Source organism: Siniperca chuatsi, linkage group LG14, assembly GCF_020085105.1.
Source record: "Siniperca chuatsi isolate FFG_IHB_CAS linkage group LG14, ASM2008510v1, whole genome shotgun sequence".
Taxonomy (NCBI): Eukaryota; Metazoa; Chordata; class Actinopteri; order Centrarchiformes; family Sinipercidae; genus Siniperca; species Siniperca chuatsi.
Window position 1 is genome coordinate 10,910,113 of NC_058055.1, and position 21,985 is coordinate 10,932,097.

Below are 21,985 nucleotides of genomic sequence, written 5' to 3' on the forward strand. Positions count from 1 at the left end.
TTTGTCCTGTATTTTATTTTACTACATCTCTTGAAGGCAATTATTTAAACTGGAAAGTGCAATAAACCAAAAGGTTGATGTTATTGTGAAATGCCAAATATAATGTAACACAACACAGAGCTGTAGCAGTGGATCAGCAGCTTATATTTAAAAACAATGTATTTTAAATGAATCATATAATTAGCATGAATTATTTCTAATACAGTGTCATTTCCGCAGCATACCTTAATACACTGCAAAGCTTTCAGATTTCTGTGTTTTATTAAAAGTATTAAGTATCATGAAATACACATAAGTATAAAAATCTGTTGTCACATAGAGACAACAACAAGTTAAAAGAGAATATTTTATGCAGATGCAGCAAGGAACACTACTGTCAGTCTTCCAGCAGGTAGCGCCAGTCAGCTGTCAGGAACTCACAGCGGCTGTAAATTAAAACAAAAACCCACCAAAAACCAGCGAAGGAAAGATTAAATGAAGATTCTCTTAAATTACACACTTTGTCTGAGAAGTGTCTGAATTAACAAATCCCCCAAAACACGGAAAACAGACAGTATTTTCATTTCTGCCCATTCTTTATAAGACTCAGTCTCAGGTTCAGCTTACCCCTTTGTTGGTGCAGGTTCCACACAGGCAGCCAAAGAGCCCATTGATCATCTGAATGGCACAGAGAACCAGCTGCAGAGAGCTTGTGACCAGCAGAGTGCCAAACAATCCGATATTGAACTGCACAATGTTCTTAGGCTCTGTGCATGTCCCCCACCATGTGTCGTCAGTCAGGTAGCTGTGATCACTATGCAGAAGAGGAGGTTCATAAATGATCAGGACTTTAGAAACTTAACAACCATCGTTAGAAAGTTACTCACCTGTTTTTAAAAGGTGTTTTCCAAATCAGAAGAACTTTGCAGAGGGGCCCGTTCTGCAACCCGAGCACTGCCACAATGAAACTGTACAGGGCACCAGCCACACCCACTGCAGCGAATGCAATTGATAGGAACATCTGCAGAGGTTAAATGATAAGCAGAGGTCAGAAACATTTCTGTGGCATTTTAAGACATTGTATATTCATGCTGAATTCTTCCCATGCTAACCCTCCTCCTCCAAGATTTTTTTTCGTGCTAATGATAAATGAGGTATTTATGAGTTTAAGGAGGAACAGGCTTTCAGTTGTGTGCTGACATTTGTTTAACCTCTCACATTCCTCACATTTATTCTGTCCATGTTTTGTTTCCCCCAACCTTTTGGTAACATTTTCTACTTTCAGGTTCACGCTTTATTTACTGTACAGCTGTAATACTGCACCTACACATCAGACAATGTTATCATGACTTCTTAACAACCTGAAGACAAACCCATTAACAGGAATACATTTCTAATCTCGATGTTGTTTTAAGAAGCCATGTGATAATTTTATTTATTAATAATTAATAATTGTAGTTCTGACTGACTCACCCCACAGCGATTACCACAGCACCCCTGTTTTCCAGTCAAGTTGATGTAAAATGCTGGGAGCAACACCTGTGGCAGGACAGATCAGTTGACAGCAGTTCATATTGAATTCAATGTAGTCAAAACAATTCAGCATTTTCACTTAATCTTGATAACTCAAAGCTCCTAGAATTTGTTAGTCAGTATTTAGTGAGTTGGGAGGAATACCTCTTCAAACTGCATTAAACTCAGAAGTTTGACACTTTGCTTCAGTCAGAATGTGACTTTAAAATCCACTATTACAGTGTAAAGCCAGTATTTTTTAGTCTTAGCTTTACAAATCCAACTAACATTTTTTCCCCCCTGTGGCTGCGCATAATATTTCAGACAGGGATTTACAGCAGCTTGTAGTCCAGAGTCTCACCCTTCAGTAACAGTCAAGAGAAAAGACAACTCACCATTAAACCCCCTCCAATGAGGCCCCCCATGTATTTCACCTCCTCAGTAATGTGTCCATCTTTGGCGTACTTGACGTCCCCGTCAGGAAAAAACAACACTATGTTGCAGATGATGGATATGAATGCTAATGGGTACAGAGTAACAGCAATGCAACGGGAACATTTTCCAGTACACATGTTGCCAGAGTGAAAACTAACTAACTGCTGTAAAAACTCCTTGTTCCGTGATTTTGAGCTCAAATGCCGCCCGTTTTCAGACCGAACTTCTGCTTAAATCGGATTCAACGAAAGTCCTGTATTTGCACCGGGGGCAGAAACTAAATAGCCTACTGTGAGCGATTTTAGGGTGTGGGAAGTGTAATGACAAGCAGATAACGTGGACAAACAGAGCCTGGGATAGGCCGCAGAATATATGACTCATGCCATGGAACCTTTTGAGAGGCAACGCTTGTTTTGTTAAATGTTTTTAACATTTTTTGGTTAAAGATGTGACTGCATTCAGGTCGTCTCGGTCAGATGTGTGGTTAATGGTCACATCACTATTACATATTTATGTTTAGTTTAGTGATCAGGCCTGTTACCAGATTGCCTTGGTGGGGGCCGTTGAGGAAGCAGAGGCTTTCTGTGAGAGACCTGTTGTAACGCCACCTATTGCATACAGTATTCCAGTGAATCAAGGATTTTAGCAGGTCGGACTTTAGACCTGCGGCAGCACGTTTGGCAGAGCAGGAACAACCTTGACTGCACAGCGTTGTGGGTGGTTAAACACTGATCGGACAGGCTACGTTTTTATTGTCTCTAGTGAGTTGATGACTGCAGTTGTTTCCACATTTTATTATTAATTTAAATAAAAAAATAAAATAAAAAACCCACAAAACAGGAAGAGGTCATACTTTCCACAACATGTGTTGTCTCCGAGCAACGTTTGTGCGAGGCAGTTTCCCTCGTCAGTGATAAAGGTTGTAAATATGCTGCTGCTGCTTCCTTCCTCACATCAAGAATAGCTTTGTGTCTTTCTGTTATTTATGCCCTGTTTTCATTCCATGTGTAGCTCAGGGTCTCATTCACTGTGTTGCTGTGATACGAATAATACGATATTTAGAAGAGGAAACACAAATGCAAACAACTCAGTGAATGATTTCATTTGGAAAACTCTCTCTCTCTCTCTCTCTCTCTCTCTCTCTCTCTCTCTCTCTCTCTCTCTCTCTCTCTCTCTCTCTCACTCTCTCTCTCACACACACACACACACACAGCTACCCAACAGTAAGTTTATATGTCCAACAGTCTGAGATAACACTGAAACATAGATATAAATGCTGAAACAGTATTAAGTGACATTTATTGAAGGCAACCAGCGCTTTATTATTTTGTCTGAAAAGTACAATAAGCCAAAAGGTTAATATTATTGTAAAATGCTACATGTGATAAAACACAACAAAGAGCTGTAGCAGTGGATCAGCATCTTATATTTTAAACCAATTTATTAAAAATTTAGCATACAATTAGCATGAGTTATTTCTAATACTGTGCTCTTTTCACTACATACCCTAATACATTGCAATGGGATACACAGAAACATTTGAAAATCTGTTGTCAGAGACTGCAACAATTTCAAAGTGAATGTTTTATGCTCCTTCAGCCAGGAACACTTCTCTCAGCCTTCCAGCAGGGGGTGCTAGTCAGCTCTTCAGATGTGGTATGAGGAATTTATGGTTCCTGTAAATTAAAAAAACAAACAAAAAAGAGAGAGGGGCTGAAGTTAAGATAATCTCAAATGACACAACATGGAAAACTAACCTCTGTGTTACTTCACTACCTCTTTGTTGCTGCAGGTTCCACACAGGCAGCCAAAGAGGCCGTTGATCATCTGAATGGCACAGAGCAACACCTGCAGGCAGCTGGCTGCCATCAGAGTGATGAACAATCTAATGTTGAACTGCACCACGTTTTTAGGCTCTGTGCAGTCTCCCCACCAATCATAGTTAGTCAGGTAGGATGAATTACTATGTAAAAGAAGAGGCTTATAAATAACCAGAACTTATCAATGTTAACACATGTCATCAGACAGTTACTTCTGTTCGTCACCTGTTTTTAAAAGGAGTTTTCCATTCTCCATTACCATCTTTGCAGAGGGGCCCGTGACCCAAACCAAGCACTGCCACACTGAAGCTGTACAGGCCACCAGCCACACCCATTGCAGCGAATACAATGGATAATAACATCTGCAGAGGTTAAATGATAAGCAAAAATCAGAAAATTTGATGTTTAAATATGTTCGGATTTATATCAGTAGTTTTTTTGTCTGTTTAAACACCTTCTAAAGAGACTTTTGCATAGGCCTTGAACTTATAAATAAATGTTCCTTTTGAAAGAAAGAAAAGGAGAAATGCACTGATGGTGCTGCATTATCTTATCTATCTCAAGAGGACCTAAACGTTGTGCAATGGTGATGCAGCACCATGCAGCATATGTCTTTTTTAATTTTTTTTATTGTTGAGTAATTCTCAGCTTGAGTGGTCTCCATTAAACACTTGAATTTAGTTGAGTGGGAACGTTCTTGTTGACCTTGGAAATAATAGTTAGACAAAATAATCTTAACTCAAGGTACATATTCCTTTATCTTTCACTGAGCACCTGAAATGTTTACTTCCGAGTGACTCACCCCGCAGCGATTTCCACAGCAGCCCTGTTCTCCAGTCAAGCTGATGTAAAGTGCTGGGATCAACAGCTGTGGTGGTACAGTACACATTAGTTGACTTGGAATCAGATGCAGCATCAGTGTAAAACATGTTCAAAATAGTTCATAAGTTTAACAAACAATTGAGCAGTTCAGTCAGTCTTCAGTCAGGTTTTGAGGAATTCCTTTTCACACTGCGCCAAACTTGTCATTAAAAGTTTGAGAGTTTGCTTCAGTCGTGTTGAAAGGTGCATCATTAGAGTATCAAACATTCAGACATGTGGTATGTGATGACACTAATGAATAATGCAATTGATTTGAAGTGTTGCTAGATTGAGAGAATCACAGATATTTCCACTGAAGCACAAAATTAGGACCCAGAACAGGTGAGATGACCACTGCAAAGCATATAAAAAAACAATATACTGTATAAAGCCAGTATTTTTCAGTTTTACCCAAGGCTGCACATTATATTTCAGAAACAAGTTTACAGCAGCTTTTATTTCAGAGTCACACCCTTCAGTAACAGTCAAGAGAAAAGACAACTCACCATTAAACCCCCTCCAATGAGGCCCCCCATGTATTTCACCTCCTCAGTAATGTGTCCATCTTTGGCGTACTTGGCGTCCCAGCCAGGAAAGAACAACACTATGTTGCAGATGATGGATATGAATGCTAATGGGTACAGAGTAAAAGCAATGCAACGGGAACATTTTCCAGTACACATGTTGCCAGAGTGAAAACTAACTAACTGCTGTAAAACCTCTCGCTCATTCGGTTTTGGCTCAAGTCCTTCCTGTTTCCAGAGAAGTCTCACTTGAACTTGACCAAAAGAGAGAAATGCATTTGCATTGGCAGCTAAATACTATTAATGATGGTTAACTGGTGTAGATGTGTAATTAGGTCATTAATAACAGACTTACATCTACTTTAGTATTTTTTTGTGCAAACTGTAGTTGTTGGCTTAGTTTTAATCCAGCAATCCAAAACTTGCAAAGAGCCAAACTGACTTGCTATACTCTTACCTTTAAACACAAAATGCTGAACTTGCATACAAAATTCAAACCACTAAATCACATGCTCAGTCCTCAGAATACCCCATACTAGCACTAAGGTTTTGTAGTTTTTCCTACATGAAACTGTATTTTTGATTTTGGGGTGAACTGTCCCTTTAAGTAGGGAGAAAAATCAATACAATAACTCTAGACTGTGGGTGTCTAAATGTATATTTTCACCCACCTTTTCTGAATTCATGCACTATGGACTGGACAATAATCATAATCATAATTCCATAAAGCTAGACCTCTATATATGTGTCTGTTTCTCCTGGAAAAGAGTTACCACTTACCTATTTAATGCCAGAAAATGTTATTATGGGTTTTTGGTCAACTTTACTTCATGCATGGTGAGGGAATAGCAGTTATTGTGAAGTTTTGGAGTGTTAAAATTGTTGTGATAAATCTCTCCAGATGTGCGGGAGGTGAAGGCGGTGGGTGTTATGGAAGACGTTTTACCTCTTCAATGCAGCTACATTCTCTCTCCCTCATGTTTTTGCCCCAATATTACCCTTAAACAAAAAAATTTCCAGAATATCTCCGAGATGTCTAACAAAGGTGTCTAAATTTACATTTTATCAGACCTTCAATTAATGAATGCATCACATTGGAAGAAAATCAGTGACTTCAATGACTAGGGATTAAAGCTATTTAAAAGATGGAAATTGTCTATTATTTATGTATAATGAGTTTAAAAGTCCTATATAAAGACACACAGATTAATTAGTTAGTTTTTTATGTAAGGCATGGTGATGGTCAAATTTAATGTCCCCTCCACTGAAAACGTGTTTTGCTTATTATTACATCACTTGGATGTTTGATCTTCACTGTGCAGAGTGTGTGCAGAGTTTGACACTAGAAGGCTGTTTAAACATTCATCTGCTGAAGGGGGAACGTTTCTCTGCGCTCACCTTAAATCTCAGTTTAAAAAGTGTGCCTACAAGCAGGATTTTGTGACATCACAAATTTGAAACCCAATCATGATCCAATATGCAACTTACACAAGTGGAAGATGTGGAAGCTTAAAGCCTCCAGTGCACAGACACTGACTGAGGATACACCTTTCAGTTAAGTGGGAAACATCTTGTAGTAGTTAAAGTTATGAAATGAAAAATATTTGCATATTCATATATTCTTCAATGATGGAGTAGATGTAATTTAAATGATTCTTAACAAGGTAATTGACAGACACAAATTACTATTCAAAGATTTTTATATTGTAGGTCATGTCTTAAATATAGCCTATTGAATATCAGCACTGTGAACTTCTTCCCAAATCTATCAATATAGCAGGCCTATTTACCATTCAAAATCCATAAGGAAACACATTTTTCCAACAAAAAATAAAGAGGGTAGATGATTTTTTTATGAAACCGTGGACTTCCGGACCACGTTTACCTCAGAGGTAACAGTGAGCTGTCCGGGCTCTGTGTCCTCTCTGGTAAATATTGGGGAACCTTTGAACCACTCCCCCTGTTACTGAGGAGTACGCCTGGCTGCAGCTGATCCCACGATGGCCATGTCTCCCGTCAAACAGTTCCTGGTTACCTATTTAATGCCAGAAAAATGTTACGAGAAGCTTCTCGTCAACTTTCACTTGCACGGTGAGGCTCGGCGCTGTTACATTTCGTAAAAGTAAAATGGGTGAAATGTTGCGAAACATCTTAAATCTCTCCAGATGTGCGGGGGTGGTGTGTTCGCCTCTCCTACTAGTTCAACGTTGTAAACATTTTTATTGTAACCTAAAGCTGTGATAGTATGTGTTAGAGCTGGAATTTTTGCCTGTTATCCAGCATTAGGCGATGGCCGCGTTGAACATCTGCTGTCTGATTGTTTAAATATTTTTCATGTATGTCCTAGTGCCTTGCCTAAAGTTTGTACTGAACAGAACTGTCGGATTTTGGATCTTACTGGACACTTTCCTGGGTAAGACTTCTCCTCAGCCCAAACCTGATTACCTGATGTAATCACGTGAGAGCGACAGCAGGGCATAACTAACAAACACAACTAACAAAGATGGTTAAATAACAGTTTGCCCCTCCCCCTCATACTCTCAGGTGAGATTTATTTAAGCAGACCCCGAGAAAAAATATCATACAACCCATTCATATTATTTCACTAATGTCTCTTTACACTCTAACACACAATGATCACATTAGGATCCACATTCCCATGAGAACCTGTAAGTGCTCCAGTAAACTAGTGTGCAACACTTACTGCTGTAACAGTGTAGATAATAACCATGGCAACATCAAGCATAGTGATGATATTATAAAAAATACTGTATCAACTTGTGATCTATGCAGAAGCACAGACATTTTCACACTTCATGAGAAATGGAACTAGCAACAGGACAATGAAGTAGACGAAGCAAGTTTATATGGATATTAAGAAGCTGTTTTTCCATGTAGTGTGTTTTGGACGAGTTATAAATAAGAGCTGGTTTTAGAGTTTCAGCCAGCTGCTCAGCTGCAGATTGACTTACATGGTAACTAACAATTTCTTCATGTAAATAACTGCAATGTCTTACTCTTTACTGATTGCTAATCAACCACCAAACTAACTACGTGTTGGTTGTCTTCAATCCTAAGAGTCAGTGATGTTGCACCTCCTCTGCACCATCCTCACCTCTTTGTCTGTCGTCTCCCTGCAGCACAGCTACCTCAGCTGTTAAAGATACTGTGGCGAGGAAGTGCAGCGGGCCTGAGTCTGGCCTCAGCTCTTCTGCAGCTTTATGCCTTCTCATGTCCTGTTGTGTACGCCATGGCCAGCAACTTCCCACTTTTGTACGTATTTGACGATGATAAATAAGTCAAAGAGTTCTTTGTCTATGCTGATTCACTGTCAGATCATTACGTGACATTAGCGTCGAAGGTTTTGTTTCATAATCATATTGCAAACTTTCCAATACATATCGATTTTAGAAACAGACAGTTAGAGTAAACAAAGTGTCAGTCTAAGCACTGTTTTTGTAATTCTTCCAGCATTTAGTTTGGGTGATCATGAATTCGCTTTAGCTGAGCTGTTTTATACGTCCACCTATTATCTTGAAGATGTCTTGCCACTTCTCTCATCATGTCCTCAGGGCAGCAGCTGACATACTTTTTGTCTGATAGACCGTTTTCTGAACTCTTAAATCCCAGGAGTGTGATGCTGGAAACTACACCAATGTTAATGTTCAAGCTTAAAGCTCACATTTTACCACTTTTCTCAGATTGCTCATACATTATGAATTTGTGACTCACTGGCTGTGAAGGTGCGCTGATTGCGCAAGCCCTTGGGTGTAGCCTACACTAGTGACATCCAGTCAATAAATATATAAATGATGTGGCCTAAACACTTAAATGCAAGTTCTGTCAAGTTTAAAGACTGTGAGTCCATTAAGGTACATACTCTGCAGAGAATCGTTTGTGTAGAGAATATTGTTCTGTTTTGCAGCTGACAGCATGTATCTATCGTCACAGATGTGTGCCTTACATGTGTGTTAACTGCTCTACAGTGCCTGGGGTGAGAGGCTCTTCACGTTGGCCCAGACAGCAGTGATTGTCTTCCTCATCCTGCATTATCGTAGTGATACACTCAAAGGTTAGCACACATACCCGCACATTTTTCCAAATTCACATTCCAAATGTGTATACTTTCAGGATAAGTCTGGCATTGTTCTATATTTCATATCCCATGAAAAGTCCAAAACCAACAATGCGTTAGTCCGTCTCTAAATACTTCCCTCCCCCTGTCTGTGGCTCTCAGCTCCAAGCCCATTCATTTCTACAGGTCACAAATATATTATTTTATTTAAAAATAAAGGCTCAGTATTTTCCTAAAACAGTTGGGCACTGTAGTTTTTAGCAAACGTTGCTCGAATAGGAGTAATTAGCACATTTGTTGAGTATTTTCAGTGGTGGATTAATACACATTTGGTGCTCTAGGGAGTATTAACAGCAGCACGACAGTGAATGTGGAATTGACTCAAATCAAGTTTCATTATTATTTTTGTGTATTTATCAGATTGTATTTTTCTCTCTGAGCTATACAAATACAAATAAACTTGCCTAGCCCTTGCCAACAGAAAAAAACTTCCTTTGATGTTTTATATGTTGAGGGTGGATTCAGATAACAGGTTCAGATAGTATTGCTTTTTGGCAACACTTATTTTCAACAGTCAACATATTATATTTGAGTAACTGACAAAAAAATGTGTGGACAACTCAGTGTTCTTGAAACAGGAAAAGCTTGTGTGTGGTCCCATTCTTATTCAGTCTTATGCCGGATGTGAAGAATAGTTTATCAGTTTACGACAGTGTTTCTGTATGTCACTCACACAATCTTCCAGTTTCATTTTTGGTCAGTGCTTTCCTGGAGCGCCATCTTGTGGTGTTACCACTCGACTCATAAACGTTTCACATGGACTTTTTGTTGGATGCAATTTCAATACTTCTCTTAAAACACACTGATAGAGAGCTGTTTTAATTTTATAGGTTGAGATGATTAATTAAATAGTCAATTTCAACTTTGTCAGATAACTATTGATTTTGTAAGTGACCATCAGTATGAAAATTCTTGCTATCAAATGTTTTAGTGCTTCTAGAGTGGCATTTTTTTTTGCATGAAGTTTCTACGAACTTATATCATCCTTTTTATGTTCTCGTGGCAGGGATGCTGTTCCTCTTGGCTTACAGTGGTGTGATGTTCCTTCTGGGCTCCTACGCAGCTGCAGCAGTCGTCTCAGTGATGCAGGCCTCCAGTTTTGCAGCTTTAATTGCAAGCAAGGTAGCAACTCAGTGGCTTATCTTGTCTGTACAGCTCAATTTCTGAGCTGTTCTATGATTAATGAGACCTGTGAACTGTGAAGTGATTATGCACAGTGCAAATGTATCAGAGGAGAGTGAATTTATTTGCTGGGTTTGTTGTTTCCAGAGTCTCCAGGCTGGAACTAACTACTGTAATGGCCACACAGGCCAGCTGTCCACTGTGTCTGTGTTACTATCGTGGGCAGGGTCTCTGGGTGTCATCTTTGTGTCTCTCCAGGTATACATTCAGGAATTACACACAAACATAGCTGCACAAACATATTTTACACTACTCCGATCTGTCATTGTTGTCTTTACTAACTGAGATTGCCTCAAACTTTGTCTTGTAGGAGTCGGGAAGCTCATTTGCTACTCTGTCACACCTACCGTCAGCCTGTCTCAGCTGTGTCCTCCTGGCCCAGGTCCTCTGCTACACGAGCAGCACCGCTACCACTAAAAAGAAGAGTGAGTAGATGATGGCGGACGAGCAAAACAAGTCTTCAAACATTTACACAAGAATTTCACCAGTCTGAGTAATTTCTAATACACATACAGGGTTTTAAACTGGGGACGAAGTGCAGTCATGCAGCAGACACGAGCGAACACACAAGCTTTTGTCAGATCAGGTAATTTCCCTGATTAGTTCGTCCTCTGTGGTTAAAGGAACATCCTGCAGATGATGCATTCATGTCACAGCAGCTTTACTGTTTACACAAACATTTACACCTGGGAGCTGCACAGTACTGGTACAGGTTGTAGCAACAGCTACTGAGCAGCTCACTGGAGCACCTGGAAGTTAAGTGTTTTGCTTGAGTGCTGGAAGGGATTTTTAGAGATCAATGTTAGTAATTTCACTGCTCTGCTGTTCAGAGATTGAACGCCATAAACCTTGAAGTCACAATAAGGGCAACTAAGGGAAAGCTTTATGAAAGTACTATGGTAGCGCCAGTAAATTATGTCAAAGATGATGATTTTTACCCACGAGTAGGTTTTTGGAATATACCGGAACCTGTTTATGTTTGATTTCTTCCTAAGCACCAATTTTGGGAAGAACCTTTTCATGAACTCCTTTGGAATGGCTTCTGAGCTCCAAGTAAAGCCAGCCACCATAAACAAAATGTCCAGTGTTGCTCTGCAACAGACATTTGCAGGAGCTCTGCCAAGACACACTGAAGTGACTGTGGCAGCACATGTGCACCAATGACACATTAACCTTGTTTGTTAAGCAGCTATAATAAACCACCCTTTTCATGGGTTTTTACTGTTCAACATGCTGTGTTTTACATTCATATTTTATGTATTTGCTTACTTTCATACCTGTTGAACTGTACTGTGAACTGAATTCAATGATACTATGAATTATTGTCTCTGAACATTCAGTAATAAAATACAATGTTGCCAGAGAATACAGGTATCTGTAAGTGAAAGCATATAGAGTTAGTCACCTTTACGTCAGGACTGTGTGTACACAAAATATATTCCACTCTGGGAGTCATGTTACAACTCCGGTTATCACGTTATGTTTATATTTTCACATGGCTGACTTTCTGAATGACCCTGTCAGTTATCCTAAGCACAGCACTGAGTGTTATAACTGCCAGTTTGGCATGCCCCAGATCATGACATAATGTGACATTACAAAGAAAATCACCAGAGGCATGGGTGGCTCTCGGGATGCAAAACTAATGACATTCCCATCAGCCTCGGCTGCACTTTGTGTTTTTAGTGTTAATTAGCATGTTAGCATGCTAACATGCTAAACAAATGGGGTGAACATGGTAAAAATTATACCTGCTAAACATCGGTGTGTTTCCATTGTCATTGTGAGCATGTTAGCATGCTGATGTTAGCATTTAGCTCAAAGCACCTCTGTGCCCAAGTACAGCCTCACAGAGCTGCTAGCATGGCTGTAGACTGTTAGCCTTGGTTAAATATATTTATTTAACCTTCATATTTAAGAACAACTTTTTACTTTCTCTGTCACCAAAATAGTTAGCTCCTTTCAAATCATTCTTGAATGGTAAACAGAATCTTTAAAAATGATGTGTGGTCACATGATAAATGCATTAGTAATGTGAAAACTGACTGCTGCACTTTCTGTTCTCTAATAATTCAGTCATGCTTGTGGGGAAATTCATCAAGTGGTCAATGTTGAATGTAGTGGTGAGATTACTTTAATTCTTGTAAATGTGAGGAAATGAACCTCAAGCAACCCACTTCTCAGCTGTAAAAGTCAACATCCTACAATATTAAAATAGTACAAGATAGTACTAAAGGTTGAGTATAATATGATAGAAAATGAACAGTTTTCTTGTCTCATATTCAATCAGTCCATATGAAACAAGGTGAGTAACACCACAATGTCCGTCAATAAAAAGTGAGAATTTATTTGTTGTTCAAGTCCATTGCACAGAAAAAGTGCATTTAGTAACACATTCATTAGACATAACCAAGCTGCTGCCTGTAACATTCATTAATACTGCTTAACTCTTACAACTGGCATGAGGTTTCATGATATGCAAGTCATCAGTGACTTCACATTGAAACCATCTGCATGAGTTGAGCAATCTCCAAACAAAAGTTTCAAAACTACATTTAGCATTTTTGCATGTATCTGACATTATCATCGGTGCTTCCCCAACCTAATTTTTAATTACATTATATAAACTAACCAGTAACCTTTCAGTTTGTAGTCATTGTAGACCACTGTTAACAGGTTTCCATTTATTCAAGGTAGTGAACAGCATACCATGTTAAGAATTAGGTGTAATTGTTAGTTTGTCACCCCTGAATAAAATCTGATTGAGGGGTCTTTATAGCCAGTAATTGTTCTCACAGTCTGGTTTCTAATCTGCCAGTTCAGTTTGGTATTTTTAGTACTTTTTGGTGTCTTAACCACTGAAAATTGTTCAGCTGGCTTGATGTGAACTAAATAAATGCCACAAGGTTTGGCACAAAGTTTGTTTGACAGGAATCATTTCTGGTCAGACATGTTTGAGCTATTATTTCAAAGACAACTTTTCATGGTCTAATAATGTGGTCTGTGGGAGACTATTATAGTCTGTTTGATCAACCTTAATTATGATAATTGTTCTGTCAGTGTATGAAATATACAGTACAGCTGATACTGCTGTTAAGTACAGTGTCCTAGCCCACTTTATTATTTTGACTCTTCAAGATAAATCAAATAAATGTTGATTAAACAGACTTAAGAATACTCCATAATAAACCACATACATTGTTCATAGTACAAATGAGTGGCATTACATCAAGAAGACAAAGTTGCTTCGTATAGTAAGTATAAAAATGGCAATGGCAATATAAGTGGACCAAAACTTCATAATACAATATAAACTCAAGTAATATTTGTCTCCTGAAAGCCGTTCAGTCACTTTTAAAATCACTAACTAATAATGTATTATTAAAGTATTGTGCACTTTATGAAGAAAGCACCAAATCTGGCTCACACTTAAGAGAGCAGTGGTGTATAACCCCAAAGAAGGAAAGTGATTCATCTGGTGGATAGTAATTTTGTTAATGTGTGTGCATGTGCATGTGCATGTGAGGCAGAGGTGAATTGTTTTTTGACAAAAAACTCCTGTCTTGAACTGAAGTACTTTTCAAAGGCCATAACAACACAGTGAAATGTGATCAATCATGGGTTAACAGTGTGTGTCAATTCTAATAAATAAACATTAGCGACTGTTGGCACAGTTGTCATATACAGTTAAAATAATTAACAAAATTATAGCTACAATATCCTATTTTATTATCAATTGATTAGATAAAAGTAAACACACAAAAAAGAAACTCGAAATAATAAATTAAAATTTGATTAAAGCCAAACTGGTAAAAGTGTAACTCGATTTACAAAATCTACTCTGTAATTTTACTTTCATTTTATTTTGGTTGAATGATTAAGGCACACCATTTTGTAACTAGCTTTTCATATCACAATGTTATTTTAGCAGCTAAGATTTTAAACAAACTTTATTTTGGTAACTGAATTTTTTTTGTCAATTTTGAAAGGGAATCTGGCAACCCCTGGATAGTGATAGTGAACAATGTTCTGCCTCAGGATGATCTCAATATACTCAAAATCACAATGAATTAATGAATATTATTGGTGGGACAGGAAGCGAGTTTCTCAAAACATTTTAAACAGAAACTTACATGTGAAACTGCACTGACAAGCTTCTCCTGGTATGACCCTGTATAAAGGTCTAACAGTGTATTTGTAAAGAATTAAGAAATGCAAATGCTGCATTTTACAGCTGACTAGTCACAGAGGCAAGAGGACAAAAGAAATGTATTGGTAATAAAAACTTCATTACATTTGTCAATTTTCAACATGCCTATAAATGTGTAACTAGTCTCTGAAGGTTCTCTGTGACGCGGTGAAAGTGATTCTGGCTCTGCTACTCGAGGTGCATCCATGAGGAGTTGTAAAACACAGTTTTATTAGTTTTTGAGGAGTCATCAGGTGATCAGGTCTTTCGTTATCTACTTGTACTGTACTTTTATTGTAATTAGCATTATCTGTTTATTGTTTGGGTTTCATACATTTCAGTATTGTACTATTTATTCTTTTAGAAAAGCCCATTGAGGCATAAGCGATGCAAATTAGCTCAGGCTACAGTGAAATGCTACAAGTCAATCTGTATCTGTCCCTATAAAAATCAACATACATAAATAAAGAATTCTGACAATGAAGATGCACTAAACTGTGTTTGTACATTTCAGTATGCTGGTCTCTGGTCAGAATGATGGATATGTACAATATTAACTAATAAAACCTGCAAATATATTGAAGGCAAAGCAATAATGTAGCTCAATACTGAGCCTTTTCCCTTTTTTCCATTTGAGGTTGGAAAACTCATCTTAATCCATTCTGCATTTACATACATTACACATTACATACATACATACAAGTTCTGTGGGTTTGAACAAAGTTTGGCTACACAGACAAGTGTGTACTGACTGGCTCACCATTGGGTCAATGATCAGCAGGTTCTCTTTGACTTTAACAACCCTTCTTACCTTGAAGGCAAAATTGTTTACAGGAAATCCCCAGAAGTCTTACTTCTGTTGATATATTATACTCTGCGTCACCTCCTGCCTATACAAGGCTACGGCAAGTCATTTGCATCACTGGCACATTTTCATCAGTGTTACTTATGTACGCATGTCAATTTGCTGATTTGACAGCAGCATTTACTTTTGTCTTTGTTTCAACAAGTCATCATACAGTAGGTTTCCCTTTGAATACAGTGGTTTAGACTATTACCTGTGTTAACTTTGCATTAAGGAGAACAGCTTCTACTGCAAACCATGGAGCAGCTGCCACCTGGCCAATTTGCACCAATAATTTCATATTAGATTTTTTGCCACTGTTATGGCTGTTGGCACAGTCCATTCATTTTCTCAAACTGTGGGCCACATTTGATGCTTTCTCCAGAAGATAAAGAATTGTGTCCAATGTAGATTCTATTATATCTTTTGGAATGGCATAACTATAGAGTTAAAGAGCTATAAAAGAGCCATGACGTTTGACATATTTACCCCAGAGAACATACAGTACACTGTATATGAGGTCTATTGCGAAGTTAATATGTAAGTTATCATCTCGTCAGTGCACATAAGTCACCAAGACAAATCCAGACAGAATTGTTCAGAGGTCCTGACAGCAGTTTTGACATTTTCATCTTCTTCCTGACGTATTTTGACTGTACTAATGTGTTTTCTTATTGGAGTGTAAAATGTTACCTTTGCTCTTTCTCTTTCCCATCAAGAAAGGAGAGCATCTCCTGTTTTTGTTTTTTTTACCTCATAATAGTGAACTCATTAAATGAGGAATCATTTAACCTATGCACTCAGAGCTTAATGAGTTACCCATTTTCCAATGTCCTTGTCTCTGGTGTTATCTGAACTCCTTGTACAGTTTGCGCAGTTCATCCCAGAAGAACAAAGACAGAATGGTGTGCGGACCGAGCCGGAAATAAGAGGCTCCCAAGCCTTTGTAGAGTCCCATCAGGCCCTCCTTCCTCAGCGTCTTAGAAAAGCAGTCAGCAAATCCTTTATAGAGCTGCCCCTAAAAGATGAGAAAATGAAAGTCAGCCTGGATCTGATCATCTGGTGTGAGGCAAACACACCATGAGCAACTACTGTTTCAGAAATGCAACAGAAGAGCAACTTGTGAACTTGTTTATAGTGCAGCCAAACAAACATGAGGAGGATTCATTGCATCACGTTGATTTAATAAATTGCAGTCGACATTGTCATCTGACTTGGTAATACTGAACTCGTGATTGAATGTTGTTTTCTGCATTATATGAAATGCGCACATGCACTAGCTTTCCGCATTAACTTTATTACACACATGTATAAATTAATTTTGCGTTGGTGCTAAATTATCTCACCGGGAGTGGCAGATCCCGCCAGTTCCAGTGAAAACTACCATACAGAGAGGCTATTTGTTATTTAAATTGCAGCCATACATAGTATCAAAAAAGGGGTCTGATATGATGAAAATCTAAAGGAGTGTAACTTCAACATATTGCTCTACCTCACCTTGCCCAAAAGATCCACAGGCTGGTTGTAGAGTCGTGTGCTCACTACATCAAAAGGTGTCATGGCCATCACCACCACCACACTGCTGATCATGCCAGCACTTAAGGCCACCAACCAGCTGTCCTTTGAGAACACCTTGGGAAGAAGAAAATACCAATGTGTTGAGGCAACAACCTCAAACAGGATGATAGAGAATGCATATAAGGACATGTGGGTTTAGGTCGCAGTATGATGGAAGTAAGAAATGACAGGATGTAGCACCCTCTTCGCACTGGTCCAGTGATAGTAGTATATCATCATCAGGGTACAACCATGTGTGCAGCTACTTCTAATTTTAACTGGTCGTGATCTCCCGCATGCAGTGAAACACAAGAATGTTTCTATAATTAGTGCTTATGTTACAAATATATTCTCCAGTAGCTACAGCTAAACCTGTTTTCAATGCAAACCTCCTGTTTTACAACACAAAATATAAAAGACAACTTATTATATACAAAAAAAGAAATTTGCATCAAGCTTTATAAAGGATGGCCATACAACAATAAAATAGACAACACAGCAGCAGCTTAACACTTTTTACTCCTTCAAAGGTAATTTACTTACAAGTGATGTAGACCACCTGTGTTTGCTGAACATTGTGGAACAGCACAAGTTGGCATATTGCCAGCTTTATTCTAACACTCATGAATACAATGTTAATATAAAAAACCAAGCTGGACTCGGCAGGTGTGGACAGACCCACCTCCACCCTCACTGACACACCGACCAATTAAAACAGCTCAAAGGAAGTCTGGGAAATAAAGGAAGTAGTACAAGAGAACTATACACAAGAATGTCTTTTCTGAACATTTTTGCAGACTGGTCAATTGAATACAACACTGTTCATTGCTATAGTTCTGGCATTTAGTATGAAAGATCTTTTTTTAACAAGAGCTGGGTCAGCAGCAAGTAAACTGGTGCACCAGTTGCGTAAGCTTCAGCCGGAGGGGCCACTGAAAGGTGTCAAACTTCTATTCCAGAAGAGTACAATGCCTCGCGCTTTGTCAGTGTCACAATGACTGCTTTTGTAAACTGTGCACAGCTACTGATAGCTGCAACCAATAATTATTTTCACGATGATGAATCTGCTGATTATTTTCTCAATAAAACGCTTAGTCTAGAGTCTAGATAATATCAGCAAATAGTGAAAAATGCCCATCACAGGTTCCAAGAGCCCAATGCATCTTTAAAGTGCTTGTTTTATCTGACCAATAGTCCTAAACCAAAATATATTCAGTTTACTATCATATAAGAAAAAGAAAAGCAGTAACTAATCATAGCAGCTCTATGTGAGTTATGCCAGACCCCCATGTTTCTTCTTAAACACTGCAGGCATATATAAGACGTGCACACATGGTAGCCGACTGTCAGCCTGTTCCCACTCCTCACCACAATTTAGATGACTTCCACGTTAAGATCAAACCTCAGCGAGTCTACTTGGGAGTGGCAGTAAAACATTCTAACCTGTAGGTCAACCACAAGTTCCTTGGAGGAGGAGAAGGTGGAGAGTTGTGCAGCTGATCCCACGCTGACCCTGGGTACAGCAGCACTGGAGCCCCTCCACAGTCCCAGAATGCCATGCTGCCTGTAGATGGCTGACAGAGCGTGGATCATCCCCTGGCAGGAAGAGGAGGAACATGTGAGGAAACTGTTGATGCGTGCCACTCATGTTTAAAACCATCAGCTTGGGTTATTATGTTACCTGGTGTTTATACTGATGTCCAACTGCAATGGAGGAGGTAGACTGACTCTGCAGATGAGTCTTTACCTGTCAGTGGAGACAATTTGTGTTTACCATCTCCACAGTTACAACTGACAGCTCACCTTGAAATGTCACAGCTTGTAAACCATAACGAAACAGTACAAAGTGAAACCTAAAATAAAGCCAGCTACTGACCAAGTAGACGGGGCTGCCCATCACGGCTCCCACCACTCCAGCCACAGCCCCTGATACCGTGGTTTTCACCGCGCTAACTCTTCCGTTCGTGTGGATGTAACCGGAGGACTCAATGATGGCGTACGAGCCGAGCCGGACTCCATTCATAAAAAACTGATAAACCAGCCCGGGCACCAGTCCTTTCTGTAAGCCGGCCAGTCCGTCTACTTTACCGATGGTGTAAAAAGCGTGGAACACGTTGCGATAATAAATCTGGTAAGATCCCCGGCTCTGGAGCTCTCCCTGGAGCTGCATTCGCGTTTTGACGACCTCCAGCGGGTTGGTGAACAGACACGCTCCGCACGCCGCCGTTCCGCTCAGCACGAAATCCATCGCGACCGTCGGGCGGGAGGACAGAGATGTGGAGTTCAGGTCCGGTGCCGGTCCGAGTTGTCTTTCGTATCAGCAGGATTTCCTCCACCCACATAGCGATAGTGTACACATACCGTGTAGGCTAATACAGAAGGGTAGTTACATCAGTGTGAAGAAACAGGAGCACTTCAAGAGCTCCTCATAAACTCGTAATTCTGACAAACCGGCTGGAAGATGTGACTTGTCTGTTAAACACCACAAACTGTGGTGAACTATTCAATAAATTCAAGGCAAAAATATTCATTAGTACAGGCTTGTTGTCAATTTATAATAAGCTCCCAGAGAGAACCACTATGTTCTTTAAGTGTAACATACTAATTGAATTTTGTTAGAAACCTGCTATTAAGTGACACATGCGAGTCATTTCATAAAGAAAAAACATTATTTTTGTATTTATTAGCACCAAAAATGCATGCCAGATAAAACGTACAGAAAACATATAAATAGAATCATTTACATGGGGTAACGGTAAGAATAATGGAGACATTAGTTTATTATAATTTTAAAGTCGCCTATTGGGCGTACACTCTAGCCGTCCCCTGAACACCTCATCTTGGTACCACATTGTACATACGTATTTTTTTACGCTCGTCTTCTCAGCCAATGAAAACGGCTCTTGAGCCTTGGTTTAGTTAACGGAGGTCCTATAGTGGGCTGGAGGACTGGTAAGCAAGGTAGGTTCTCTTTACACAGAATTGGCGGCCATCTTGCTGTTAAAAATCCAGTTCTCCTATTGGTCAGGGCCAGTATATTCAGAGGAACCATACATTAATAGGAGTGTAATAGAGGGTTGCCTTTTCAGCACTATTAAATAATAATTATTATTATCATTTTGGAATACAGAAAACAAAACAAGTCATAAAATAATTTCAGTATTTGTTCATACAGGAAATAAGGTAAAAAAGCGAAACTTAAAGTAGCCCCTCTCAACAAACATGGCTCAACTATCAGCAGAGTTGAATCATTATGTTCTTGTTAGGGGCACTCAAATCTGAACAAAGAAATCTGTCTTCATGTACCCAATGAACCCAAGCCAGTGATAGTAACTGAATTCATTAACTGGCATTCGAATAAAAATAACTTTTCATGTGTACAGACCTAACTGGTTGAACCTTTCCAGTGCAGCTGCATTTATAAAAGCAGTAATTAAGCGTACCAATTAAGCTACCAAAGATGTAGGTCAGTTCACAGCAGAGAAGCTGTTGTTGGTCTGGTTAGGGAAAGATTGTCTGACAAAGCAAGTACACATCTTTTAGTCTCTTCATCAAAAAGGCATCTAAACTGTGAAGAACTCTGCTCAAAAATGTTTTTTTATGCTACTATATGTTAAAAAACACATACATTAACCATTTGAGTGACCAAGATCTATGCTATTTGTACTGAACATCAATCTACATTTCTTGACATTTAACAGTTGACCTTCAATTTACATACATTCTTCAGTATTTCTATTAAATTAAATTAAAAGTAAAGAGAGTTCAGGTAAATAGTGGGTTACCAGGGCAGCACTATCACTCTTAATTAGGGATTATTGTCTGAGGGAGAACAGTGACTTCCAGTGCTGTTTTTAACCACTCTGTTTAATCAGCTGAAGAACACTTACAGCTCAGCTGCCCGGGGATCACAGACATTTTGACAACTCCAATTTGTGTGCAAACGCAATGGGATTTTTTACTTTACACTAAATTTAACAGGAAAAGCTTATTTGCTTGCCTTAAACGCATAGTAAAGCAGCAACATGTCTTTATTTAATCAAGCCATTAGAGTATGATACAATTGTAGCAGTGCAATGGTGGAAGAATGAGCATATAAAAAATAAATTTGAAAAACTCAACAGCAACGTCTCTTTCCAGAAATCAGGACCTGGTTACTCAAGATAATCCACATATTTGTTATGAGCAGTTTCATGTAGGAACTATCGGTAGAAAAAAAATAATAGTCCATTATTTTCTTTAACTGCACACATCAACACATTATTTTACGATTGCTTTTTCAAGTTCCAATGTGAAAAACTTGCAAAGAACCAAACTGACTTGCTATACTCTTACCTTTAAACACAAAATGCTAAACTTGCATACAAAATTCAAACCACTAAATCACATGCTCAGTCCTCAGAATACCCCATACTAGCACTAAGGTTTTGTAGTGTTGCAACATAATTGCTAATTACGTCACCACCACTGTCATACATTTGAAATGTATGGGGAAAAATGGAAAAAGAAATGCAACTTCTCCTTTGGATTTTTTACAGTAATGTCATATGTTGCCCAGCATATCAGCTTACTGTATTTTAAACTTGTGATTGAAATAAGGCTTGGTGTCTAGGATAAAAACAAACTCTGTGGTCGATACCGAACAGAAAAATGTAAGAATGTAGGACTTTACTATGTTAGTTTTTGAAGCCAAAATTAAAGAGTATACCATTTTGTGTTAGGAGTTGTACAAATTGAAACAAATATGAAAGCTGAGCTAAAATATTGCAAATGACTCCCTAGCTGGCTCAAAATGTGTTAATCTGCCTATAAACCACAGTGTGACAGTGCAGCTGCCTATGCCGCCTTTCCACTCATACAGTAATTAAACGGCCTATTTCCAGCAGCTACATCGATGCAAGGAGCTTTGTGTTTGTGATCCTAATTGACCAATTATTTCATTTTAAA

At 38.8% G+C, this 21,985-nt stretch overlaps 4 protein-coding genes across 4 annotated transcripts; 1 reads left to right on the forward strand and 3 right to left on the reverse strand.

Annotated features, from left to right (window-relative positions):
* Positions 1–121: 121 nt before the first annotated feature.
* tm4sf21a (transmembrane 4 L six family member 21a) lies at positions 122–2,228 on the reverse strand. The gene is made up of 5 exons (XM_044223783.1): positions 1,887–2,228; positions 1,453–1,518; positions 867–1,000; positions 607–793; positions 122–425 (listed from the first exon to the last, which is right to left on the reverse strand). Exons 1-5 carry the CDS (start codon positions 2,061–2,063, stop codon positions 417–419), a joined length of 573 nt encoding a protein of 190 aa, XP_044079718.1. The 5' UTR covers positions 2,064–2,228; the 3' UTR covers positions 122–416.
* Positions 2,229–3,208: 980 nt separating this feature from the next.
* LOC122888847 (transmembrane 4 L6 family member 1-like) lies at positions 3,209–5,443 on the reverse strand. The gene is made up of 5 exons (XM_044223782.1): positions 5,114–5,443; positions 4,549–4,614; positions 3,972–4,108; positions 3,703–3,889; positions 3,209–3,602 (listed from the first exon to the last, which is right to left on the reverse strand). Exons 1-5 carry the CDS (start codon positions 5,288–5,290, stop codon positions 3,594–3,596), a joined length of 576 nt encoding a protein of 191 aa, XP_044079717.1. The 5' UTR covers positions 5,291–5,443; the 3' UTR covers positions 3,209–3,593.
* A 1,409-nt stretch (positions 5,444–6,852) lies between these two features.
* LOC122888846 (mannose-P-dolichol utilization defect 1 protein-like) lies at positions 6,853–12,207 on the forward strand. The gene is made up of 7 exons (XM_044223781.1): positions 6,853–7,222; positions 7,479–7,544; positions 8,272–8,404; positions 9,118–9,203; positions 10,273–10,388; positions 10,536–10,646; positions 10,759–12,207. Exons 1-7 carry the CDS (start codon positions 7,132–7,134, stop codon positions 10,879–10,881), a joined length of 726 nt encoding a protein of 241 aa, XP_044079716.1. The 5' UTR covers positions 6,853–7,131; the 3' UTR covers positions 10,882–12,207.
* Positions 12,208–12,771: 564 nt separating this feature from the next.
* On the reverse strand, positions 12,772–19,465 carry slc25a35 (solute carrier family 25 member 35). Its single transcript, XM_044223784.1, has 5 exons — positions 18,915–19,465; positions 18,720–18,785; positions 18,482–18,634; positions 16,979–17,113; positions 12,772–16,499 (listed from the first exon to the last, which is right to left on the reverse strand). Exons 1-5 carry the CDS (start codon positions 19,284–19,286, stop codon positions 16,329–16,331), a joined length of 897 nt encoding a protein of 298 aa, XP_044079719.1. The 5' UTR covers positions 19,287–19,465; the 3' UTR covers positions 12,772–16,328.
* Positions 19,466–21,985: the final 2,520 nt, after the last annotated feature.